The 27,727-nt window shown below is 40.1% G+C and overlaps 1 protein-coding gene across 1 annotated transcript in view; it reads left to right on the top strand.

The window, feature by feature from the left end:
* The window catches only part of EOGT (EGF domain specific O-linked N-acetylglucosamine transferase), a 34,318-nt gene extending 6,830 nt beyond the window's left edge, over positions 1 to 27,488 (top strand). Inside the window, exons 5-17 of the mRNA XM_070933547.1 lie at positions 4,039 to 4,147; positions 6,350 to 6,444; positions 9,271 to 9,375; positions 13,485 to 13,591; positions 15,610 to 15,713; positions 17,381 to 17,473; positions 20,222 to 20,293; positions 20,473 to 20,559; positions 23,014 to 23,082; positions 23,194 to 23,255; positions 25,821 to 25,940; positions 26,693 to 26,795; positions 27,148 to 27,488. Coding sequence (XP_070789648.1) covers positions 4,039 to 4,147; positions 6,350 to 6,444; positions 9,271 to 9,375; positions 13,485 to 13,591; positions 15,610 to 15,713; positions 17,381 to 17,473; positions 20,222 to 20,293; positions 20,473 to 20,559; positions 23,014 to 23,082; positions 23,194 to 23,255; positions 25,821 to 25,940; positions 26,693 to 26,795; positions 27,148 to 27,294 — 1,273 coding nt within the window. The 3' untranslated portion in view covers positions 27,295 to 27,488. The remainder of the gene's footprint in view (positions 1 to 4,038; positions 4,148 to 6,349; positions 6,445 to 9,270; positions 9,376 to 13,484; positions 13,592 to 15,609; positions 15,714 to 17,380; positions 17,474 to 20,221; positions 20,294 to 20,472; positions 20,560 to 23,013; positions 23,083 to 23,193; positions 23,256 to 25,820; positions 25,941 to 26,692; positions 26,796 to 27,147) is intronic.
* Positions 27,489 to 27,727: the final 239 nt, after the last annotated feature.

The following is a 27,727-nucleotide window of genomic DNA, read 5'->3' as shown; positions in this document are numbered from 1 at the left end:
CACACCCACCAAGCCACGCCCACAGAACCGGTAGTAAAAAAATTTGGATTGAAAAGCTCAATGAATCACGTGCTGGTGGATGTTGCACATTGGAGATTGTGACGCATATTTTGAGTGACAGGGAGCCGCAGCAGAGGGGTGAAAGAGCCACATGCGGCTCCAGAGCCGCAGGTTGCTGACCCCTGCCCTATGTTGATATGGATACTTTAGAAATTTGTCTTTTTTAAAAAAAAATGAGATTCTTGATTATTGAAAAAAAATAAACATTTGGATTAGGAAATTCCACTTTGGCTAAGTTTTGTAATATGGAGATCTCTGTCTTTAAGAATACTGCAGATGTTTAGCAACATAAATTAGTTGGATTTGAAAGGGATTGTTGAATGACTATTCCTGTGTATTTGCAAAACTTTTATACAGAAAAATGCAGAATGTTCATGGACGAACAAAAGTAGTTGGGGGAAAACTGCAGGAAAACACTCTCTCCTTCCCACCAGTGTATTGAACATATTCAGGCCAGAAAACCCGAATTACAGGTGGTCCTCAACTTACGACCACAGGTGAACCCAAAATTTCAGCTTCTCAGCAAGACAGTTATTCAGAGAGTTTTGCCCCATTTTATGACCTTACTTGACACAGGGGTTAATCAAATCACTGCAGTTGTTAAGCCGCGATGGCACAGTGGTTAGAGTGCAGTACTGCAGGCTACTTCTGCTGACTGCTGGCTGCCTGCAATTTGGCAGTTTAAATCTCACCAGGCTCAAGGTTGACTCAGCCTTCCATCCTTCCGAGATCAGTAAAATGAAAACCCAGATTGTTGGGGGCAATATGCTGACTCTGTAAACTGCTTAGAGAGGGCTGTAAAAGCACTATGAAGCGGTATATAAGTCTTAAGTGCTATTGCTATTGCTATTGCTAGTAACACAGTTGTTAAGTGGGCTTCCCCATTGGCTTTGCTTCTCAGAAGATTGCAAAAGGCGACCACGTGATCCCAGGACACTGCAACCATCATGAATACAGGCCGGTTGCCAAGCATCCAAATTTTGTAACCATGGGGATGCTGCGACAATCATAAGTGTGGAAAAATGGTCATAAGTCACTTTTTTCTGTGCTGCTGTAACTTTGAACGGTTATAAGTCGAGAACTACCTGTAGCTGGGAAGGAAAACTTATCAGTTTACTGGAAGGAAGTGAGTAATGAAGAAATGAGTATGGCCAGGGAAGACTAGAAAGCATTAAAATGGTGTTGATAAAAAGGACAGATAGAATAATGGCAAGGAGGGTAGAACTGGGCCATTTTATGTCAGTCCAGGGGTGGGTTTCACTTACCTTTGCTACCGGTTTGCTTGCGTGCCACTTCTGCGCATGCACAGAAGCTTTTGCGCATGCGTGGAGCATATTTGATGACGTCTGAGTGGGCAGGCGGAGCCGGGGTGAACCGGGGCGAACCGGTAGCAACCCACCACTGTCTCAGTCCCTTCCTTGGTTTGTTTATTGCATCATTTTTGTTCTTCACCTTCATCCTTCAGCAGAAATGAGAAAAACTCTTGGACATAAAAAGACAGAGGAAGCTTCATTTTATGAATAGATCATTTCCTAATTCACATGAACCAATTGTTTTTAAAAGTTCCCATGGAGGGAAGTGAGGCCAGTCCAAACAAATCCAGGAAGTGGGACCAGGCCATGTAAATCAGTGGCAGAATTCAGGTTGTGATCGGGGCAGCCATATGCCCACGAACATGCATGCAAGCTAGTATCTTCCACTTGTTAAGTTAGAGAAGGATCTTACTTTGCTGGAAATCTTTAGAAAATTAAGTTGCTGAGGAAGATAGTTTATTGTCCCCCAGTAGAAGGTTAAGAGCTTTATAAGTGCCCTGCAGTGTTGCAACAAGTAAAGACTGAAAGTCAGGCCAATTTATAGGCATGGAACTAGGCATACACATACACACAATACACCAATCTGGGACCACAGCTCTATAGATTATGTATTCGGTAGTTTCTAGAAGTAAATTCTTCACCTCTGAAGAAGTGTGAGGCATTCCAGGGTCTTTCAATCCTGAAGGAGAAAATCTTGCATTCGGACCACCTCAAATGGATTCAGATGATTTACTTCAAGAAACAACTGAATCCCCCCTCTCCTCACTGGGACATCATGGAATTGAGGAGATTCATCGCAGTTCAGAACAAAAAGAAATGTTTCAGATGGAAATGGGATTGTTTGTTCTTGGATCGTTTCCTTATAACAATATTCCTTAACATACCCCAATATGTTGCTGGCTTTATGAGAATTGTAGTCCACTTCTAGATGAGAGTTGGAAGAAACTATATCTGCCACCTTTCTCTATTTTTAACCTCTTGTATTTCCCCTGGATCTGTTCCAGAAAGGGAAGGAGAACAGCAAAGGCGAATATTTTTGCTCTTGGATAATGTTAGATACATTCCCATGATCCGTAGCCAAAAAAATCTTCATACTTTTCAACAAAAACTATTCTATTTAAATTGCCCACTTACTGCTTCCCTTAGGTCAACTCCAATACTAAACATTCTCATGTTTATTTTATTTTTAAATATTCAGTGATGCGTATATGCATTCCAAAATGTGAGAAGGATAGTTATTGTTTGGAGTAGCTTTTAAACCTTCTGATTTGTTGCACAAATATATACAGTATTAGAGATATTAAGGGTCTAATTTATAGAATAGAATAATTTAGCAATCTGAAATCAATACTATTTAATCTCTAGTAAAAAAGTTGGCCAGAAAAGACTCTAATACTGGGAAATATGGAAGAAAAGAGAGGAGGATGACCAGCAGCAGGGTGGACGGACTGAGTTACACTGGAGAAACATGATAGCAGTGTTCCAATATTTGAGGGGCTGCCATAGAGAGGAGGGGGTCAAGCTATTTTCTAAAGCACCTGAAGGCCAGACAAGGAATAATGGATGGAAACTGAACAAGGAGAGATTCAATCTAGAAATAAGGAGAAATTTTCTGACAGTGAGAGCAATCAACCAATGGAACAGCTTGCCTTCGAAAGTTGTGGAAGCTTCATCACTGGAGGCTTTCAAGAAGAGACTGGACTGCCATCTGTCAGAAATGGTGTAGGGTATTGGTGTTGGACTACATGACCTACAAGGTCCCTTCCAACTCTGTTAATCTGTATCTGGTGATAAGTCACATTATAAGACTAGAAAGGCCAAATTAGGGATAGATTGTCATGGAGAAGATCTATCTATGTGGTTGCAAGGAGTCAAAAACAACTTGATGGCACATAATCAGTCAAATAGCTGGCTGTCGTTGACTCGATTTGGCAGCTGAGCAAACTTAGACTTTTGTAATACCAATCTAGAATCCTGAGGTTGTAAGTCGAGAAACACCACAAAAGAAAAAAAAAACATACAGAAACTACACATTGCCAAAAAACATGCATGTTTGTGTGCAGGTAGCCACCATGAGGTTATCCTTTTTTTAAAGGTTTGTTTACTTTTTTGTTTTAATCAAGGTATCCATGAGTGTTATTTTTTTCTGCATAGGGGGAGAACAGTTGAAAACAATGTCCTTTTCATTGCTTCACTAATTTAGGGCATCGTTTATAACTGGGGTGTCAAACTCGATTTCATTGAGGGCCGCATCAGGGTTGTGTTTGACCTTGGGGGGAGGGGGGCGTGGCCAAGGTTGGGCATGGTCAGCTCAACGTCACTCATGTCGGAGGGGCCTGTAGTGGTCCGAGCGCTCGTCCAGGGAAAATGGGCTCCCAAGCTCTGTTTTCAGCTGCCATGGCCTCCTGCAACCTCTGCCAGGGAAAATTGAGTTCTCCTGAGCTCCGTTTTCACTGGCAGAAACACCATGGGTTGATCCACTGTTTTCAGGGCAGCCCTGTGGACCAGATCTGAGCACCCCGCTGGCCGGATCCGGGCTCCGGGCCTTGAGTTTGACACCCCTGGTTTATAAGATTATGCAGTAGAACATAGCAGTCTGTAGCCTGATGTTCTGCTGTAGTTCACTTTTCTCAAAGAGATTCCTTTTGTTTGTTTCGTATGTCAGGGCTAATACCATTGAGGAAGCCCAGGATATTTTCTGGAAGCAAGCTGATTTTGGTTACGTTAAAGAAAAGATGAAAGATGTGAAGACTCATTGCAAGCCTAAGAATGCGGTAGGCATATTTATTTTTATTTACAAAGAGTGTAGGCCACTCTAATCAACTGAGTGGTATAAAATTCCCCAGATTTCTAATTTGGGATTAAAAAGAGCTAATCAGATTTTAAAACTAAAAGCATTGGTTAAAAAAAAAAGCTATATGAAATCTGGGAGTTAATACTCAACGTATAATAAAACGAATTCATCCTCTAGTGGGATAGTATAAGGACCTTGCCTCTTGAGTCTTGGTGGAATAACCAAATCTTCACTAACTTTCTAAAAACCGTGTGTATGTGTGTTTCAAATATCTGGGGGGATGCTTATCTCAGCTACTGAGAAGTCATGTATCCATAGCCCAAATGGGGACAATGTCTAATCAAGGGATTATGAAATCCTTTAATCTAGAGCAGTGTTTCTCAACCTTGGCAATCTAGAGATGTGTGGACTTCAACTCCCAGAATTCCCCACCCACCACTCTAAAGTCCACACATTTTCAAGTTGCCCAGGTTGAGAAATACTGATCCAGATTGGAATGAATCAGGAAGGAATAGTCGTGCTGTTAGATCAGTGATGGCTAACCTTTTCCGGACCGAATGCCCAAAGTGCACATGTGTGCGAAAGCGTGTGCATACCTCTGAACTCCCAAAATGCAATATGTGCGCAGCTCTCGCATGCACATGTGCATGCGGCCCCCCACATGCACCCTGCCCCGCACGCCTCCACGCATACCCCCACACCCACGCATACGTGCCTCCAGCACATGCACCCCACCCCCACGCATGCGCACACCCCCACATGTGCCCCACCCCCATGCATGCGTGCCTCCAGCATATGCGCCCTGCCCCTGCACATATGCGCACCCCCCACACACACCCTGCCCCCTGCACATGCGCAGCAGAGACCTGATGACCAGCTGGCCGGCGGGAGGCGCACACGCATGCGTGGCGGAGCTGAACTGGTGCGACGGCTCACATGCCCACAGAGAGGGTGCTACGTGCCACCTCTGGCACCCGTGCCATAGGTTTGCCATCACAGTGTTAGATAGTTTTCCATTTACAGCCATTTGTGTAAAGATGGTTCAGGATTATGGCAGTCTTGGAAAAAGTGACTTATGACCAACTCTGTCACTTAAACTGTCACATCCCCTCCACCAGTGGTGGGTTCATCCCGGTTCGGCCCGGTTCTCCCGAGCCGGTAGCGGTGACGATATGACGTCACCGAACCGGTTCTGCCCCCCGGCGTCCCCCCACCCTCCACGTTATTCTTACCTTTTATTTGGCCCCACCCCCAATCTATTGCTGCCTCCTGAGTCCCAGCTGATGGCTAGAGGGAAAAAACCTGTTTAAACTCTTGCCTGTTTAAACTCGGCTTCAAAGGGCTGCCCTACAGCTGATCAGTGTTAAAAGAAAACAAATGAGTAGACCGGTGCCTGCAAAAATAAATGGGTAGACCAGTGCCTGCAAAAAATAAATGGGTAGATCGGTACAGCTCTGCAAGCAGTTAAAAGCCTGGTAGACCAGTACCTCTGCTAAATCCTAAATAATTGTCACATGACCATCAAGCCACACCCACAAAATAAGCTACGCCCACAAAACTGGTAGTAAAACAATTTAGAACCCACCCCTGCCCTCCATGGTTCTGTGATCACAATTTGGGTCTTTGGAAACTGGCTTACATTTATCACTGGTTGCGGTATCCTGCAGTCCCATGATTATTATTTGCGAACCTTTTTGTCAACTTTGGCAAAATATATCCCTTGGGGAAGATGGATTCACCACCACAGTGATTTGCTTAATGAACGCCATAAACATTTTCATAGAATCAGGTCCGACTTGATTTACAGCTGCAATGACTTACGATGGGAATTCTGGTCACAATTGTGTTGGTAAATTGAGGGCTTCCTGCATCCAGATCTTAAACCCTGAAGCATTTTTTTAGGTTACAACCAGTTTGTTGAATGATAAAAGTTGTGATTTGTGTCCAAGATGGAACTGTGCAAAGGCTGTGCAACACTTTGGATTCAAAGACAAAAATGTCTTGTTGAATATGGGAGCAGGGAACATTTGCAGTCACTACCACCTCAGCCCCAATGAGTGACCTTTTTAATATTCAAACCCATAGAGCTGCAGATTTTTGATTTAGTTCAAATAATTCATTTTCACTTGCCAGCCAGCCTGCATCATAGTAACCTACAGATCTCTATGTCATTTCCTTTCAGGGAGATGCTTCACTTGAATGTTCCCGTTACCTTCAGTATTGCAAAGCAACAAATTTATATATTGATTTAAGGCATCCGAAAAGAAACCATGATAGGTTTGTGCCATCTTCGTATTTCATAATTATTCGATAATCCTGTTTAAGGAATTGCATTCTGAGTTTAAGGCACTTGGTCCTGCAGCAAAATTTTGCTGTTTTTCTTCTTTTATTTCCACTTATTAATAGATCAATATTGGGATACAGAAATCTACAGCGTTTTTAACAGAGGGTGTGACTGATTTTCATAGCTGTAGAGAAAAGCTTGAAGAATGAATTACTTTAAGAAGCTTAAAAGATCAGAAATAATCTACTGCATTTCCATGAGGGAACAGATTTTTTTTTTTTTTTTTTTTTTTTTAATTTGATTTATATGCCGCCCTTCTCCGGAGACTCAGGGCGGCTTACAATGTGCTCAGCAATAGCCTTCATCCTTTTGTATATTTATACAAAGTCAGCTTATTGCCCCCACAAACTGGGTCCTCATTTAACCTACCTTAGAAAGGATGGAAGGCTGAGTCAACCTTGAGCCTTGGAGAGATTCGAACCAGCAGTAAATTGCAGGCAGCTGTGTTAATAACAGGGTGCTTTAAACCACTGTAGTACCAAGGCTCTTGTGCTTAGTCACCTTTATCAGTCCAGTATCTTATCAGCCACCCTCAACCACTGCTTCTTATAAGAAATTGCCTTAGATCAGATTAGATTTATGGGCTATCTACTTCACTAATGTCAACACTGACTGGTAATATTTTCAAGAAGTTCAGACCTAAGATTCTTGGAAGTTTTCAGCGATTCAACCTCTTCATGTCAAACTGCGTAAGCTGCCCAGAATCCCTTTTTGTGAGAGACAAATTTGCTAAAGAACTAAAGGTCACGCTCTCCCTTTAAATTGTAACCATGGTCTATCGTATATCAGTTTCTAATAAGCAAAATAGAATTGTCAAAATCAGAATAGAGCTAGAAGGGACCTTAGAGGTCTTCTAGTCCAGCCCTCTGCTCAAGTAGGAGATCCTATATCATTTCAGACAAGTGATTGTCCAGTCTCTTCTTAAAAACCTCCAGGGATGAAGCACCCATAATTTCTGATGGCAATCTGTTCCACTGGTTAATTGTCTTTACTATTGGAAGTTTCTCCTTAATTCCAGGTTGCTTCTCTCCTTGATTAGTTTCCATCCATTGTTTCTTGTCCTGCCCTCTGGTGTTTTGAAAAATAAATTGACCCCCTCCTCTTTGTGGTAGCCTCTCAAGTACTGGAGTACTCCTGTCATGTCCCCCTAGTCCTTCTTTTCTCTAGATTAGCCAAACTCAAATCCTGCAATTGTTCTTCATATGTCTTAAGTCTCCAGGCCTTTAATCATCTTAGTTGCTCTTCTTTGTATTTTTCCCAAATCTCAACATCTTTTTAATGTGGTGACCAAACCTGGTTGCAGTATTCCAGGTGTATCCTTATTAAAGCTTTATAAAACGGTACTAATACTTCACTGTTCAAAACACACTTTGAGCATTGCAAATTTTGAAAGGGGCCAAATAAATAAACAAATACTTTTTTTTTTTCATGTAGTGGTTCTTATAACTCTGCTTTCTTCAAACAAACTTTCTAACTTGCTAATTTGGGAAGGCTTCTGCTGTAGGGAACTATTGTCAGCTTTAAGAGAGAGACTTTCAGGTTGGAAGTATAGGAATAAATCATAAGCTGGAGGTTTACAGTCACGGCAACCAAGGAGAGATTTTCATTCCACTATTAAGCTTTCCATTTGCAACAAAGTAATTCCTCTTTATCATCTATTGGAATTTCTTTGAACCTGTGAAACTTCAGAACATGTATACCTTATTTTTCAGACTATAAGACACACTTTTTTGTCTCCCAAAAGGGGATGAAAATGTCTCTGTGTCTTATAGACCGAATATTGCCAAAGCCCCCCACCCATCCATCGGGTTTTTTTTTTTTTTTTGGCCTCCGCACACCCCGTTTTCAGGCCTTTTTTCAGCCTGTTTTTGAGGATTTTTTAGATCTGTTTTTTTAAAAAAAAGGGCTGAAAAAAGCCTTGAAAACAGGCTGAAAAAAGCCTCGAAAACGGGCCAAAAAAGCCTTGAAAACAGGCCAAGAAAGCCTCAAAAATGAGCTGAATAAAGCCTCAAAAATGGGCCAAAAAAACTTCAAAAACTGCCAAAAAGGCCTGAAAAAAGCCTCAGAAACAGGCCTAAAATACCTCAAAAACAGGCCGAACAAAGTCCTGAAAATGGGCTGGAAAAGGGCCCAAAAAAAGGGTCCAGAAATGAGGTGCACGGAGGCCAAAAACTTTTTTTGTTTGTTTTCCTCCTCTTTTTTTTATTTTTTTTATTTATTTATTTATTTTTTTTAAATTAGATTTATATGCCGCCTTTCTCCAGAGACTCAGGGCGGCTTACAATGCATTAAGCAATAACGCAATAAATCCTCTAAATTTAGGTGTGTCTTATAGTCCAAAAAATACAGTAATTCTTCTTGAGGTATCATAATAAACCAAAGCCTGTGGAGGCCACATTTTCAGTGATACATTTGGAGAGAAAGGAATCGCTCATGACTCCTTATGTGTTGGATTGTACATGGAAATATAGTACCCGAACCAGCTAACAATCCCTTAGAATTCTTGTGTGTTATAAAAAAAGAAAAATGTTTTCATATATTACTTGATTGCTTCTAGTGGAGGAAAAACCATTAGAAATGAACCAGATTTCTTTCCTTATGGTCTGTTTTATAATTCTAGCACATTTAAAAAAACAAAGCTTTCATGGCTCAGCCTAAGATAAAGCATTTTCTAAATCCTAAATTTCAAAAATGAGCCTTTTTTTTTTGGTTTTAATTTTTTAAAATCCTGTTTTAATCTTCTTTCTTTCCCTGGTTAGATTTAATGAAGATTTCTTCAAGAAAGGTCAAATAGGTGGCCACTGCAATATGAATACTGAAGCTTTCCTTGCTGAAGGTCAACAAAAGAGTCCTTTGCAATCTTGGTAAGTCTTGTAAGTATGTTGTTTTATTTCTTCACAACATCTTGGCAGAATGGACATCTTGGATGCTCCTTTTCTGTTCCAGTAATCATGACTGGGCTATAGCAATAGCCCTTAGACTTATATACTGCTTCATAGTGCTTTTCAGCACACTCAAAGTGGTTTATAGAATCGGCATATTTTCCCCAACAATCTGGCTCCTCATTTCACCTATCTCAGAAGGATGGAAGGCTGAGTCAAACTTGAGCCAGTCAGGATCGAATTCCTGGCTGTGGGCAGAGTCAGCCTGCAATACCGCATTCTAACCACTATGCTAAAAAGTTCAGAGAAGAGTAACTAAAATGATCAAAGGCCTGGAGACCAAACATATGAAGAATGGCTGCAGGATTTGGGTTTGGCTAGTCTAGAGAAAAGAAGAATTAGGGGAACATGATAGCAGTATTTCAGTACTTGATGGACTGCCACAAAGAAGAGGGGGTCAAATTATTCTCCAAAGCACCTGAGGGCAGGACAAGAAACAATGGTTGGAAACTAATCAAAGAGAGAAGCAACCTGGAATTAAGGAGAAACTTCCGAACAGTGAGGACACTTAACCAGTGGAACAGCTTGCCTGCAGAAATCGTGGGCACTCCATCACTGGATGTTTTTAAGAAGAGTTTAGACAGTCACTTATCTAAATTGCTATAGATTAGAATAGAATAGAATAGAATAAACTTTATTGTCATTGTATGTGTATACACAGTATACACATACAACGAAATTCACTTAACACCCGAAGACCAGGTCCAACACACATAATCCCCAAACACACTCCCACCCACCACAATTTTCCACCCCTAACCACCCAAACATCCACACAACAGACCAAGTAATACTGTCCAACAACTCACTGATGGTGGCCCTTTAGTTCATTGTTGAGTGCAATTATAGCATAGAATAGAATAGAAGGGATCTTGGAGGTCTTCTAGTTCAGCCCCCTACTCAAGCAGGAGATTCTATTCTATTCTATTCTATTCTATTCTATTCTATTCTATTCTATTCTATTCTATTCTATTCTATTCTATTCTATTCTATTCTATTCTATTCTATTCTATTCTATTCTATTCTATTCTATTCTATTCTAATGTTGTAAGATAGTTTTCCCCAACTCTTTTCAGCTGGTGTTTACTTTTGGAACATTGAGAGCATGCTCAAGCTATGCTCAGCAAACGTCTCTCCCGAGAGTGGGGGGAATTTGCTTATTTACCAAGTAGCTGCTCTTACGAGTTTGGCTTGCTAGAAAAAATCCCTTGTCAAAAGACAAAACTGGTGAGGATGCTCCCCACCACTTATCACTTTTACCACTTTTAGCACACACTCTTTTTTGGGAGGAATAGGTAAATATGCTTGTAAACACAACACCAAACTGCAATTACCTACAATTTTTATTTTCAAAGCACTTCCATAGAGACAATATGGGAGCAATAAGTTTTTTATTTATTTATTTAGAAAATGTGTATGGCTGCCCATCTTAAATACATAAATCTAGACAGTTTATTAAAAAATATATTTTAAAAGCTCATAACCAAGCAAAAATATAATAGAAATAATCCAATACAAAAGGAAACTGAGCCACCATGTTACTATTTGTCCTATTTACTACATGGTGGCTCAATTTCCTTTTGTATTGGATTATTTTTATTATATTTTTGTTTGATTATGAACTTTTTCAATGTATTTTTACATTTACATTTTACGTTTTACAATGTCAATTTACATATTATGAGATCCTCTAATATCCAGACTAATCAAGAAACTAATTAAGAAGACAACCAACCTAGAACTAAGGAGAAATTTCCTGACAGTTAGAACAATTAATCAGTAGCTTGCCTTCCAAAGTTGTGGGTGCTCCATCACTAGAGGCTTTTAAGAAGAGATTGGGCAATCGTTTATCTGAAAATTGGTTTCTTGTCCGAGCAGCGGGTGGGACTAGAAGATCTCCAACGTCCCTTCCAACTCTGTTATTGTTTTATTCTGTTGCTTAATCCCAGGGGAAAATAAAGGTAAAGGTTCCCCTCGCACATATGTGCTAGTCGTTCCCGACTCTAGGGGCCGGTGCTCATCTCTGTTTCAAAGCTGAAGAGCCAGCGCTGCACGAAGTCATCTCTGTGGTCATGTGGCCAGCATGACTAAATGCCAAAGGCGCGCGAAAGACTGTTACCTTCCCACCAAAGGTGGTCCCTATTTTTCCACTTGCATTTTTTACGTGCTTTCGAACTGCTTGGTTGGCAGAAGCTGGGACAAGTAACAGGAGCTCACCCCATTATGCGGCACTAGGGATTCAAACCGCTAAACTGCCGACCTTTCGATCGACAAGCTCAGCATCTTAGTCACTGAGCCACCACGTCCCTCGGGGAAATTAGCCAGGTCTTAATGGCCTTTCAAAAGGCTAAGAAGGTTGGTCTTCTAAGGCTAAGAATCTCAGAAGGGAGACTATTCCAGAGGGCAGGCATTGTACAAAGTAGCAAGTTTCCTTAGTTTCCTGCAAGATGATCATGTTTAATGAAGGGACCTAGTGCTACCCTGTTGTAAGTCTCCGTTACAGCATTTTTTGAAAGCTGATAATTCCTCCTGGCAACTTGCTCATGCTAGACTGTTCTGTGGATCTTGCTAATTGGTCTCAAATTCTATCTGTTATGTAGCTGCAGTCACTAATAACTATGTCTTTGCTGATATAGCTTGAAATTCATGGTAAACACATTTGACGTGAATCTTCCAATTAGCTAGATCTATGAAAGTTGGACAGAGGGAATACTGTCTCTACTTTTCCCAACCCTTAATTTATAGATCAAAGACGTTGCACAAGGCTGAATTCAAAGCAGAGCTTAACCTTTTGAAGCCTTATAGAAGAGGCTTCAGTTACAATTAAAAATAATTTTAATTGTCAAATTTGATAAAACTTCACCAACAGTAGGAGAAAGTGTATGTGGTGTATTGCTTAAAAATCAGCCTGGAATACATTTTCAAAGCCTAATTTAAATGGTGGTAATTAGAATAGAATAGAGAATAGACTAGAACAGGTGTGTCAAATTCAAGGCCCGCGGGCCAGATCTGATCCATGGAATGATTAGATCTGGCCTGCAGGGCTGCCCTGAAACAGAGAAGGACTGGCCTGCAGTGCTTCTGCCAGCGAAAATGGAGCCTGGCAGAGGGCTGCGGGAGGCCATCATGGTTGATAATGGGGCCCAAGAGGGCTGCATGCGGCACCCCTGAGCTCCGTTTTCGCTGGCAGAGGGCTGCAGGAGACCATCGCGGCTGAAAACGGAGCTTAGGAGCCCGTTTTCCCTGACAGAGTGTTCAGTCCGCCACAGGCCACACTGACACGAGTGACATCAAGCTGGCCATGCCCCACAAGGTCAAACATAACCCTGATGCTGCCCTCATGAAATCGAGTTTGCCACCCCTGGACAAAAATAATTTGATTGTCACTTTGAATGTACATTAATTGATATACATTAAAATGAAATTTCTTTGCATACAGCTCTCAAAGGGTCACCAGCTTCAATATACACTACATAAACTTGAATGAATGAATGAATGAATGAATGAATGAATGAATGAATAAATAAATAAATAAATAAATAAATAAATAAATAAATAAATAAATATGCACATACCCACATATATTATATGACACAGAGAAACAACACAGTCTAGTTTGGATGTATACATGTACATAGCGAGAAAAATGAAACTTTCGAATTTACCACATGGATGGCATAGGGAACAAAGCTGTTACAGAATCTGGAAGTCCTGCTAGAAATACTCTGAAACCTCCTTCCAGAGGGGAGCAACAGAAACAAGCCCTAAAGTTGTTGCGTGGGGTCTTTAACAATGCCTTGAGCTCTAAGCACATAGCGCTTATAAGCAGTATCCTGAATGACAGGAAGCGAGCTTCCTATAATCTTCTCAGCTGTCCTTACCACTCTCTGTAGGGACTTTCTCTCTGAGGCACTTCAGCTACCAAACCAAACAGTGATGCAGTTTGTTAAAATGCTCTCAATCTTGCCTCTATAAAAAATGGCCAGGGCAGAAGGAGAAAGATGTGCTCTACTCTACGCTTCACTTTACAGGTTTGCTGAACTCCAGACGTACGCAGAGATGAGCTCCAGACCATTGGAAGATGGCAGCTGTGATGTCATTGTTGAGAAGCCAACATATTTCATGAAGCTTGATGCAGGTACAAGGTATTTCAGTGTTTTCAAATTCCAAAAAGTAACCTCATTTCTCTATACTGATAAGAGAGGATCTATTTCTGTAAACATTAGGAGGTACGAATGATAAACTTCAGGTATTCCTTGACTTAAGACTGGTTGCATAATGACCATTCAAATTTACAATGGACTTGGAAAAAAGTTACTTTTGACCTATCCTTGAAGTTATGACTACTGTACTACTCCATGTCATGTGATTGTTTTTCATGTGCTTGTCAACTTGCTTGCATTTATGACCAATTGCAGCATCCCATGGTCACAAGTTCACATTTCGTGACTTTTTTTTTTGCTGTTTATTGGCAAGAAATGCCTTTTGGATAAGTTGCATTCAGACTTACGACCATGTGATTTGGGTAACAACCACAGTGATTCACGTAACAGCCGTCATGAAAACAGTTGTAAAATAAATTTATTTATTTATTTATTTATTTATTTATTGATTGATTGATTGATTGATTGATTGATTGGATTTGTATGCCGCCCTTCTCCTGAAGGACTCAGGGCGGCTCACAACAATAAGAAACAGAAAATACAAAAGTTAAAAAACAAATTAAAACAGCATATCCAATAAATAAGGTTAAACGTGGGAATACAAATTCAAATTTAAGATTTAAGAATTTAAAATTGAAGTCTGGTCATGTGGTGTCTCAAATTACGACCACAATGACGAAAGTTTCAGGTTCAGTTGTGGCCGTAAGCCTAGGACTACCTATACTTTGATTAATCTTTAAAGTTAGTGTTTCTTAACTTTGGTGTGTGGATGTCAATTCCCAGAGTTTCCCAGCTAACATGCTGGCTGTGGAACTCTGGAAGTTGAAGTCCACATATCTTAACGTTGCTAAAGTTGAGAAACTCTGGTCTAAAGACTCTCTGTGCGTAAACCTATGCAGTTATTTAAAGCAGGGGTCTCCAACCTTGGCAACTTTAAGCCTGGTGGACTTCAACTCCCAGCAAAGCTGGCTGGGGGATTCTGGGAGTTGAAGTCCGCCAGGCTTAAAGTTGCCAAGGTTGGAGACCCCTGCTTTAAAGTATTGTTTCTATATAACTGCCAACTCTTATTGTAGTTACTCTCATATTGATATGAACATGCCTTAATGACCTGATTCACACATAAAGTGAATTAGTAATAGAGAGGCTTGTATATCATACTGAGCCCAAATTAACAAAGCCTATTACATTTCCATTGCAGTTGTTAAGTGAATTCTGCCCCATTTTACAAATCTTTTTTTGCCACAGTTAAGCAAATCACTCTAGTTGTTAAGTGTATCATGCACTTGAGTTAGTGAGTCTGGTTTTCCCCTTGACTTTGCTTGTTGGAAGCAGCTGGGAAGGTTAAAAATTATGATTACATGATCCCGGGACAATGGAACAGTCATAAATATATACCAGTTGCCAGATGCCCTAATTTTGATTGCATGACCAAAAATAATTTGTTCGTGTGAATTAGGAAATGATCGTTTCACGTACGTGGGAAAAACGGTCATAAGTCACCTTTTTCAGTGCTATTCCAACTTCAAACAATCACTAAACAAATGGCTATAAGTTGAGGGCTATCTGTATAGCTTGGAGTTCAGTGAAATAAGCTGAGCTGAGCAAACTATCATAACTTGATTTTTTTTTTCATGAATTCATTAAGGTTTTCTTAAAAACCTTTTTATCAAGGAGATAAAATCCTCCAAGATTACTGCTCTGATCAAATTAGTAGCTTCTTATGATTGGATTTCATTTAAAACCCATATGCTGGCAATAATAATGAGCTAGTCTCAAAGCTCATCCTTGTTCAGCTTCTTAAATGTGTTTTTAATGGCAACTTCATGAATTAATTAGGTAACTCACAATTTTGTACCTGTATTTTAGCATTGTGGCACGGGTGCACCTATGGAACATAGTTTTTGCATAGTCCTATGCCTTAGTTGTAAATGACTGTCTATGTAGTTCTGGTTGTGTTTACTACAACAAGCTTAATTTTTCTTCCTTCTTTTAGGTGTCAACATGTACCATCATTTTTGTGACTTTGTGAATCTTTACATCACTCAGCATGTTACCAACACCGTCAGCACTGATATCAACATTGTTATGTGGGATACTGTAAGTAGCAGCATAAGAATAGTTAGGGTTAGGTTAGGACGTGACATTATTTGAGATATTATTTTTTGTCTGATGTAAACAGTTCCAGGTTTAGGATGAATTGTAATTATGCTATCGTGGGAGGATTGTTAGTCAGCTGTAGATTGGTATAAACTACCGCAAACGGTTAGTATGATTAAATGAGGTAACTATTTACCTCATTTACCTTTCGGTTAAGGTTCTGCTCAAGGAATAAGATTTGGCTTTTTTATTAAGTATTTGTAATTTTATTCTTAATGCTTATCTTCTTCTTTTGTTCCCGGTCTATGAGGCTGTATTTCAACAAATCACTCCACATCCAGAATTATGGTTAAAAGCGCTCGTGATTGTAAATTGAGGCATCATTTAACCGGATCTGATTTTTTGACCTTTTTTGTGGTGGTTGTTAAGCAAATGCTATGGTTAAATGAATCAATTTTCCCCAACTGGTGTTTTTTTTTTGCCAGAAACCAGAAATAAATTCCACAAAGCAGCAAAAAAAACACCATTGCAAATTGCAGTCATGCGATTGCAGGATGCTGCAAACAGCCATAAAGTTGAGCTGGTTGCCAAGCACCCAAAATGCAATCACGTGACCGTGGGGTTATGTGTGCGGCTGCCATAACTTTGACAATGAGTTGTAAGAAGTTGCTTTTGGGGCATCCATAATAACTTTGCATGGTCACTAAGTGGCTGTTGTAAATTGAGGACTACCTGCTTGTCTAACATGTGGTTTTTCTGCTGGATTTCTCATTTGACTGTCTCCTGTTTGGAAAAAAAAGCATTCTTTCTGCATTTTTGATACATCTAGATCAGTGGTGTCAAACTTGCGGCTAGATGCGTCATGCTCTGGCTGCGCCCATCCCCGGTTTAGCGAAGGGGGAAAAATCGCAATATGTCCCGTGACGACAACGTGATGCCACAAGTTTGATACCCCTGATCTAGATAATACTGTAATGCAGTGGTGAAATCAAAAATTTTTTACTACCGGTTCTGTGGGCGTGGCTTGGTGGGCGTAGTGTGGCTTGGTGGGTGTGGCTTGATGAGCATGGCAGGGGAAGGATATTGCAAAATCCCCATTCCCGCCCCATTCTGGGGCCAGCCAGAGGTGGTATTTCCCGGTTCTCCGAACTGCTCAAAATTTCCGCTACCGGTTCTCCAGAACCTGTCAGAACCTGCTGTAATGCGAATTTGTCCTAAGCTATTCTATTTTCAAAATTTGTTATAGTATATTTAATTCCTAGTATTGCCAGTTGATGGTGCCAGTGTACTGTTTTAACTCACTGTATAAAGCTGAAGAAGAACTTTTTAAAGAATATATTTATTATACACTATTATTTTGGCTATTAAAATCAGAAAAAGAGCATTGAAAATGCAGAACAGAACATGTTCAGTTATCAGATCATATTTCTACAGTCTGCACCAATGTCATATTTTTCTTCACATATTTTAGTTGTATTTTCCTTTTTTAATCTTTGGAGACTACTAAAATTTATATTTATTTTTACCATATTTCTCTATTAATATTTTATCTCTTATGCTATATTCTTTTAGAAATTCTTTCCAATCTTATTGTTTGAAATGGACACATACAAATTTGGACTATATTAAGGGAAATCTTATTGGCATTAGTTTGTTTGTTTTTTCAGAGTACATATGGATATGGAGATTTATTCAGTGAAACATGGAAAGCATTTACAGACTATGAAATAATACATTTGAAATCGTATGATTCAAAAAGGGTATGGAATATTGTATCATTTTAAAATGTTACTGTTTTATTTTAAACGTAATGAATAATTTGTTTTGTAGTATTTGTGTTTAACGTTTTGTAGTGATTAATTTCTTCTGGTCCTTTGATTGCTGGAGTTGTAATAGTTAAAGATAAGAATTTGCCTGTTTGCAGTTGACCCAGCTGCATAAACCAGGAAGTCATCTTACTTGAATTTGAATGAATCAAGGAGCTACATTATAGTTTAATGTAAGCTAGGAGTGAATCCCAAAAGACAGGAAGGGAAGGGAAGGGAAGGGAAGGGAAGGGAAGGAAAGAAGGAAAGGAAAGGAAAGGAAAAGAAAAGAAGAGAAGAGAAGAAAAGAAAAGAAAAGAAAAGAAAAGAAAAGAAAAGAAAAGAAGAAAAGAGAAAAGAAAGGAAACTATAATAGTCCCTCCCAGTTTCACAAAACATAATTTATGAAACTTGAAAAGATTAATGAATTACCATGATCATCATCTGACATGCCAATGTCAAACGCTATCTAGAATTGCCTAGAGTCACCTTGGCGAGATGGACAGCATGGAAGTCTAATAATAAATAAATAACAAATAATTCAAACTTTTGTTGTCCATGATAGTAGAAATTAGTAAATGGAAGTGCATCTCTGGAATGGCAACATGATGCCAGTTACCTTTCAAAATCGTGCCATAACTTTCGTCATTAAATTACCATTACAATACTTCTTGAAAGTATTTTTTTTTTTAATTTGATTTATATGCCGCCCTTCTCCGGAGACTCAGGGCGGCTTACAATGCTTTAAGCAATAGCCTTCATTCTTTTGTATATTTTATACAAAGTCAGCTTATTGCCCCCACAAACTGGGTCCTCATTTCACCTACCTTAGAAAGGATGGAAGGCTGAGTCAACCTTGAGCCTTGGAGAGATTCGAACCAGCAGAAATTGCAGGCAGCTGTGTTAATAACAGGGTGCACTAAACCCTTGTACTATCAAGGCTCTTATCTTATTTTATGTTATGAGAGTTTATAATTATCATATGTCACAAGAGAAATCACCCATCTCCCAAACAAGTGACTCTGGGCAGTGTACAACAAAGTTACCAAAAGTATTCTGAACTACTTTCCATCACAGTGTTAATATGGTAGATCCTGCTTCATAACAGAATAATAGAGTTGGAAGGGACCTTGGAGCTCTTCTAGTCCAACATTTATATGAAGCCGCTGGGTGAGATCATCTGTGGTTTCGCGGTGAAGTACCATCAGTGCGCTGATGATACTCAGCTGTACATCTCCACTCCGGGCCACCCCAACGATGCCCTTGAAGTGATGTCCCGGTCCCTGGAGACCGTGCGGATCTGGATGGGGAGAAACAGACTCAGGCTCAACCAGTCCAAGACCGAGTGGCTGTGGTTTCCGGCGTCCCGATATAACCAGTTGACGCCATCGCTGGCTATTGGGGGTGAGTCGTTGGCCCTCACGGAGAGGGCTCGCAACTTGGGTGTCCTCCTGGATACACGGCTGTCCTTAGAAGAACATCTGACGGCTGTGGCCAGGGGGATTTTTTATCAGGTTCGCCTGATTCGCCAGTTGCGTCCCTTTCTGGATCGGGACTCCTTATGCACGGTCACTCAAACCCTCATCACTTCCCGCCTGGACTACTGTAATGCTCTCTACATGGGGCTCCCCTTGAGGAGTACCCGGAGGCTCCAGCTGGTCCAGAAAGCGGCCGCGTGGGTGGTTATGGGAGCGACATGGTGCTCCCACGTAACACCTCCTGCGCGAGCTGAACTGGCTCCCAGTGGTCTTCCGGGTGTGCTTCAAGGTATTGGTTACTACCTTTAGAGCGCTTCATGGCTCAGGACCTGGTTATTTACGAGACCGCCTTCTGCCACTGGTAGCCTCTCACCGGCCAGTACGCTCCCACAGAGAGCGGCTCCTCAATGTGCCATCGGCCAAACAGTGTCGATGGCAGCCCCCAGGGGGAGAGCCTTCTCTGTGGGGGCACCTGCCCTTTGGAACGAGCTCCCCCCAGAGATACTGAGGATCCCGGATTTGCGCACTTTCCGCTGTGCCCTCAAGACCTTTTTATTCCAATAAGCGGGGCTGGCCTAACCCTTTTTAATTGTTTAATTTTAATTCGAATCTGTTCTTAAAAATAGGGGTGTTTTAATTAGTGGGCCAAATCTATTTAATATGTTTTTTTAACTGTTTTTAAATTTTATATTATATTTGTTTTATTTATGCTGTTCACCACCCTGAGTCCTTCGGGAGTAGGGCGGTATATAAATCTAATAAAAGATAAAGATAAAGAACTCCCGGCTCAAGCAGGAAACCCTATACCATTCCAGACAAATGATTGTCCAGTCTGTTTTTGAAAAACTCCAGTGTTGGAGCACCCACAACTTCTGGAGACAAGTCATTCCACTAACTCTGTCAGGAAATTTCTCCTTAGTTCTAGGTTGCTTCTCTCCTTGATAAGTTTCCATCCATTGCTTCTTGTTCTGCCTTCAGGTGCTTTGGAGAATAGTTTGACTCCCTCTTCTTTGTGGCAGCTTCTCAGATATTGAGACAGTACTACCATGTCACTCCTAGTCCTTCTTTTCATTATATTAGACATACCCAATTCCTTCAACCGTTCTTCATATGTTTTAGTCTCCAGTCCTCTAATTATCTTTGTTGTTCTTCTCTGTGCTCTTTATTTGCCTCTCTCCTTATATATTAAGGAAAATCCTTGTAAATGGTTAATCTTCTTTTCCAGGTCTGCTTCAAAGAAGCAGTTTTTACACTATTGCCTCGAATGAGGTTTGGCCTGTTTTATAATACACCATTGGTGAGTAAAACTGGTGAGATTACCACACTCTTTTAAAAAAAACACACACAAGCAGAATACTTGGGTCTGAATAAACATGATGGTTTTTATCCCTCTCTCTCTCTCTCATTCTATATATGGTAAAAAAATTAAAGCATAGACATGTTTAAATTTTATTCCTGTGTCTGGTCTAATTGCAGATCTCCGGCTGTCATGGGACAGGATTATTCAGAGCCTTTTCCCAACACGTATTGCACAGATTAAATATCACCCAAGATGGGCCTAAGGTACTAGTTCGGTTGCAATAGTAGTCCTTGACATATGACCATAACTTAGGCCGGGATTACAGTTATGCTGGTTAACCATGTGACTCAGGAGTGTCAAACTAGCGGCCCGCAGTCTAGATGCGTCACCCGCAGGCCACGCCCACCCCAGCTCTGAGAAGGGGGAAGACATCACGTGACGTCACATGATGGCCACATGATGCCGCGAGTTTTACACTCATGATGTGACTGATCAATTTTACAAACTTTTCTGTAGTGGTCATTAAATGAATATGATGGTAGTAATGTGAACATTGTCATTAAGCAAATACTGCATTCATTAAGTTAATCTATTGTCTCCATTGGTGTTTTTTGCCAGAAACTAGAAGTAAATAGCAATAGCACTTAGACTTATTTACCGCTTAACAGTGCTTTACAGTCCTCTCTAAGCAGTTTACAGAGTCAGCACAAATACCTCCAACAATCTGGGCCCTTATGCTGGTTAATTTGCAGTCATGTGACTGCAGGATATTGCAAACAGCTGTGAATGCAGGCAGTTGCTAAGCATGCAAAGTGCAGTGGGAGGACCAGTTAAATGACCAATCGTAACTTGAAGACTGACTGTGCTGAAATGAAACTGAAATTGAATGCTCTCCCCCCACCCCCAATTTCCACTTCCAAGACTTTTCTCATATCCTGACAGTGTTTCTTAAAGTGTGGTCTGGATACCCCTGAGAGTCCATTCAAGGATCTATGAAATCAAAATTATTTACAAGATTTTGACAGTATTTGCAAAAACAATGTCACTCTTCTCATTGTTACTTTTATTTTAAAAAATAATAGGATTTTTAATGTAAAATGGGTTAGCATCTAATGGATTTAATATTGGTATTTTTACATGAGTCAGTAAGTAACTATTCTATGAATGTGTCCATTTTAATTTTCAATACAGTAAATATCAGTAAATATAACCCACATAAGCGAAATCTCTTTTGGGGTCCTCCATAATTTTTTAAAAGTAGGAAGGAATCCTGACAGAATTTTTTTTAAGAAACGGTGTCCTCACAGTTCTGATATCCTGTATCGGTGTATTTGTAGTTTAAGTATTCCTATTTTTTACTTGGGAAGACACTATAGAGAATTCTGTATTTGAAAAGACGGCTATTGCCAGAAAATTGGATTAGGGCAGAAGATATCACAAGTTAACCCCATCCCCCACCTCCTAGCTATGTTGAGCCAATCATTTCCTCTCAGTTCAAGATACCCACAAGATTGTGAGGATTTTGTCAAGTGCAGGAAATCAGGAACCGAAGCAGTTCAAATGAATACAGGTTTATTGCATGCTGACATTCTCTACAAGAATTTGAACATCTAACGGTCCAAATGAATTGGCAGTAGATAAGAATCAATGGAATTCAAAGTGGGCTGGACTTAGATATTTTGTGGACATGAAGAGACTCAAGACTGATGGTGCGCTTGACCCCTCAGGCTCAGCCTGGTCATCTTCTACAGTTATTCCTGCAGGGTTCAAGCGGATGCTGGCTATATGCATTCTCAATGGAGATATAGAGGAAAGGGAACATAAAAAGCAACAAACAAATAACAATACATACATGATAACTAGGATAGGGCCTTGGACAGCAAAGTCCAGTAGCTCTGATATATCCAGTCACCCCAGAATAATTTTCACTACTCAAGAGTTTCCTTTTCTTCTACTAGGAAGTCTATTCTCTAAAAGCCACCTGATAAATCCTTGATCACTGTTGGTTTCCTATTCAGTAATTTTGCTGATTTTTCAGTTAACTTGGCTGTTACTTTTGTCAGTTTTTACAGGCTACGGAAGAAAAATTAGTTCAGTTCTTTTAAGTATTAACTATAGAATATAAAGCATATTCATCACAAGGGACTAACATTTTCCAGCTTTCCACATCCATTTGCTACACGTTTCCTGCTGATCTTAATAGATTTCATGCTGTTAAACCTTTGTATTCCTTTTTTTACACTCTACCCTTGAGGATTGAATGATTTTTTTTTAAATTGGGAAGGAAAATAACTTTATTTGGAGAGCTAATCTTACTTTTTTCCTCCATTACTCACCTGCATATTAAGTGGCCCTGTTCAGATTCAGTAATAATATTCAGTAATGTTGTCAATTTTATATTCAATAAATATAAAGTATTTAAAAGCCCATGCCTCTTCAGGGACATTCTGGGAGTTGGCATAGAGGTAGCTGAAAATCTCTTAAATGGCTTTGTTGTTTGTGACAAATACTCCTACTAAAGCTTCAGCTGAGGTGTTTGCATATTGTATAAATGAGGTGATTAAAAGAAAAAGACAGTTTAATCGCCCTACTAATTGTTGCTGTTAAGGCCAGTAATTTTTTCTGTTGTCACTCTACTGGTCTTTTCTTTGTTTTGGTGAAATGAATTGATTAATGAACTGTTTTTGCTGAATTTGTTTGTTTTTGTTTTTCAATAGGATGGGAAAATCAGAGTTACAATACTTGCCCGGACTACAGAGTATAGAAAGATATTAAACCAGAATGAGGTTTGCTCATTTTTTCCTTCGGTTAAATCTCTTTGCTTTATGGTTGCCACATAGAAAAAGGTAACTTTAATATTGCCTTGAACATTTTTGTTTTTTCCTCTCCCTCTTCAGCTTGCCAGTGCTTTAAAAACACTGCCATTATTTGATGTCCAAATAGTGAATTACAAGTACAAGTAAGTATATCTGAAAGGAGAAGTAGAGCTAGCCTGCAGTTCTTCATACCAAATCAGTATATGACATCAGTATCTACAGGGATGGGGGTCTGTCCTGTCCTGTCCGTCCATCCATCCATCCATCCATCCATCCATCCATCCATCCATCCATCCATCCATCCATCTATCTATCTATCTATCTATCTATCTATCTATCTATCTATCTATCTATCTATCTATCTCAGGGGTGAAATCCAGCAGGTTCTGACAGGTTCTGGAGAACTGGTAGCGGAAATTTTGAGCAGTTCGGAGAAACGGCAAATACCATCCCAGGAGTGGGAAGGGAATGGGGATTTTGCAGTATCCTTCCCCTGGAGTGGGGTGGGAATGGAGATTTTGCAGTATCCTTCCCCTGCCACGCCCACCAAACCACACCCACCAAGCCACACCATGCCCACCAAACCATGCCCACAGAACTGGTAGTAAAAAAAATTGGATTTCACCCCTGATCGATCGATCTATCTATCTGTCTGTCTGTCTATCTGTCTATCTGTCTATCTATCTATCATCCATCCATTTTAGGAACTGCCCATCTCCCTCATAGGGGGATTCCGGGCAGCGTAGAAGTAAAATGTGAAAAACATAAAAACTAAAATAAAACCTAAAATAGGCAAGGTGAGTTAAAGTTTTTACATTAAGAGTTAATTAAAAAGAGGGAGGGGAGGAGAATTTCAGGGGGCTAACCAGCCCCATTGCTGCGTGCTCACTGGTGAGTCCCAAGCAATAAGGCAGAGCAATCTTTAAATATTTATGAAAGGCCAGGAGAGTGGGGGCTCACCTTGCTTAACTGAGGAGGGAGAGAATGTTCCAAAGAGCAGGGACAGTGTGAGAAAAGGCTCTCTTCCCAGACTGCCAGTCAAAATTCTTTTAACTGAGAGGGTTAAAAGAAGATATTTTCCCTTCCTATCCAGGTGGTACAGGTTAATGTGATGGGTTGAGGATGGTTTTTTTTGGATAGCTTGGCCCCATGCCGTGTAGGGCTTTAAAGGTCATTGTTGTGATCCACCAGCGGCCAGAGGAGCTGGCAGCAGATTTGGTCCTAGACAATGAAATACACATTTTTTAAAAATGTATATTTGCATGGCAGTCTTGTAAGGTGCTTCTAGGCAGTCAGATACTGCAGTGAATGGATCCATTGTCTGACCAGTCTTAATCATAGACCCTTCTCCAGGTACCTTAGAATAGAATAATAGAGTTGGAAAGGGACCTTGGAGGTGTTCAAGTCCAACCCCCTGCTTAGGCAGGAAACCCTATACCATTTCTGACAAATGATTGTCCAATCTCTTAAAAACTTCCAGTGTTGAAGCATTCACAACTTCTGGAGGCAAGTTGTTCCACTGATTAATTTTTCTGTCTGGAAATTTCTTCTTAGTTCTAGGTTGCTTCTTTCCTTGATTAGTTTCCACCCATTGCTTCTTGTCCTACCCTCAGGTCCTTTGGAGAATAGCTTGACTCTCTCTTCCTTGTGGTAACCCCTGAGATATCGGAACACTACTATCATGTCACCCCTAGTCCTTCTTTTCATTAAACTAGACATACACAGTTCCTGCAACTGTTCTTCATACGTTTTAGCCTCCAGTCCTCTAATCATCTTTGTTGCTCTTCTCTGCGCTCTTCCTAGAGTTTCAACATCTTTTTTACATCATGGTGACCAAAACTGAATGTAGTATTCCAAGTGTGGCCTTACCAAGGCATTATAAAGTGGTATTAACACTTCACTTGATCTTGATTCTATCCCTCTGTTTATGCAGCCTAGAACTGTGTTGGCTTTTTTGGCAGGTGCAGCACACTGCTTGGCTTATATTTAAACATTTGTCCACTTGGACTCCAAGATCCCTCTCACAATTGCTACTATTGAGCCAAGTACCACATATATTGCACCTGTGCATTTTGCTTTTCTTGCCTAAATGTAGAACCTTACTTTTTTCACCATTGAATTTCATTTTGTTAGAGAAGGAGACTTCTTATTGCTGGTATCCATCGGTGAAATTGTTTCCCCAGAAATAATGTGCAGGATGAACATTTTGAAAGATGTTATTATTTCAGGCACTTTAGGAAATCCTGTTTCTGTTTTGCCGTTGGCTCTACTTTGATTTTTGTCAGCTGCATTTTCATTTGCTATTATTGCTAGTGGTTTTAATCACTATCATGCTGTCGTTTGGTCATTTTGCGTCTCTTTGATTTATATTGTACATTTAAATAGATTTGCAAACTACCTAGGGAAGTGTAGTTGTGAGGCAGTTTAGAAATACACAAGATGATGTAGCTCAAGGACATTTTTATTTTAATGTGTTTCTTATGCATTACATTCCGAGATGACTTTTTTCATAGCCTTGAGCTGTGTTCAAATAGTGATCTCTTGTGCTTTTTCTGACATGCGCATACTTGTGTATATATAGATTTGTACTTGAATGTGTGTGTGTGTGTGTGCGTCTGTGTGTGTCTGTGTGTAGGTATATGTTGGGGTTTTGTGTGTGTGTGTGTGTACATACGTGTATATAGTCTTCCTTATGCTGGTTTATATAGGGAGCTCGAATTTAAGGAGCAGTTGAAGATAACCCACAATTCTGATATCTTCATTGGAATGCATGGAGCAGGCCTTACTCATCTTCTCTTTTTGCCAGATTGGGCTGTCATCTTTGAACTGTAAGTCTTTCCTTGGCAGTTATGCTTGTATGTTTAATATCTTTGTATGAGGGTGTGGGCATGCAGTACACGAAGATGGATTTCCTGCTGCGGAGAAAGCTCCAAATTTGTGTTTTTTAATATATGCGTGACAGTGAAGGATGGCGCGACTTCCTGTGTCACAGGAGCTGTCAAAATTACCTGGGTGGTAATTGGTAAAAATCAAGAAATGCTTCTTCAAATCGATGTGGTAACCCTGTTTGCTGACTTTTATTGGATTGAGGTTGACAGCAGGCAGCCTCCAGGCTAAACCCAGTCTCCTTTTCTGGGTGGTTTGTCAGAAAAACTAGTTGTTGCCTGGATCATTTTTAAACAGACCTTCAAAATCACATCTAATCTTTCACTCTGAGGCAAGTCATGTGACTATCAACCACAAAGGCGATATGCTTGCTCTTTGTGGCTGCTTCTTTTTTTATCTTTTCTCTCATGAGAACATGGCCAAGTTTGTCAATTGGATTACTTTTGCTGTCCATGAAGATACTATATTTTAAAACTGTGTGGCTGCTGCAGTTTCCTGTTCTCTCTATTCTCTGGTTTCATAGGAGATGCAACTACACACCGGCAAAGATAAACATGAAATATTTGATCTTTGGCTTTCCATAACTTGCTTCTCCTTTCTATAGGGACAGAGCTGGAAAAAGAAAAACACAGCTGTTTAGTTTTCTGGTAAAACTGTCTCTGATAAAATCCCCATCATTTCTGCATCTCCGTAGGTACAATTGTAAAGATGAACGTTGCTACTTAGATCTTGCAAGGCTGAGAGGCATCCATTACATCACCTGGCAGAAGAAGGATAAAGTGTTCCCTCAGGATGAGGTACTAGAAGGTGTGGTGGGATGGAAAGGACTTTATTTCCTTGGGTCTTAATTGTTTTTGTATTACCCTTCTCAGTTCTTCTACATGAAATATGATTCTGTTCTACAGCCCAAATTAAATTCTCTGCTCTGATTAAGGAGTCATTTTATATTAATAGCTGGGGGAGGAAGAGTAATGAAATTAATTGGCCATTAGTTTAGGCTGTCAATAGCGTTGCTGTGAGGGGTTTCTAACTGATATGGTAGTTTTGGGGTGGATCAATAAATCAGCTATTATGAATTATTATAATTACTCAATATGCTAGTTTTACCTCCGTGCTTCCTTAAAATAATTTTAACTCCTATTTCTTCAGGGGCATCACCCGACATTAGGAAAACATCCAAAGTTTACAAATTATACCTTCGATGTGGAAGAATTTGTCCGTCTGGTTCTGTTGGCAGCTGATCATGTGTCACAACACTCCAAATGGCCATTTAGGAGAAAACATGATGAATTCTAGGTCAGATAATTGGCCTCCTTTGCAGAGTTTTTAAATACTAAAGTGTTCAGAATGTCGGCTCTTTTGAAGTAGAATCATGAATTATGAACTTGTTTGAAGAGGGAAAAGTGAAAAAGGTTAAATGGGCAGGAGTCATATATAATGTCTCCCTCCAAGCATGTTATTTCTGTATTATTACTTTCTTACTGACAATCCCTGTCCTAATTTACTTGAGGAATTTGCATTATGCATGATCTATTTAAGGTGACCATGTTTGCACTATAATCTTCCTATTTATTTTAGGATTGTCAGCTTCATTGCTTCAGAGCAGTGAAGTGAAAGATAAGCACACTGGACCTTTCCCCCCCCCCTGCTTCTTTTTGTGACATGTAGCAAGACCTTTGCAGCCTCGTATCTCCCTCCTTCCCTCCCTCCCTCCTTCCCTCCCTCCCTC

This window comes from Pituophis catenifer, unplaced genomic scaffold, assembly GCF_029215685.1.
Source record: "Pituophis catenifer annectens isolate HBS135680 unplaced genomic scaffold, rPitCat1.0.hap2 SCAF_2, whole genome shotgun sequence".
Taxonomy (NCBI): Eukaryota; Metazoa; Chordata; class Lepidosauria; order Squamata; family Colubridae; genus Pituophis; species Pituophis catenifer.
This window is presented reverse-complemented; position numbering and strand designations above follow the sequence as displayed.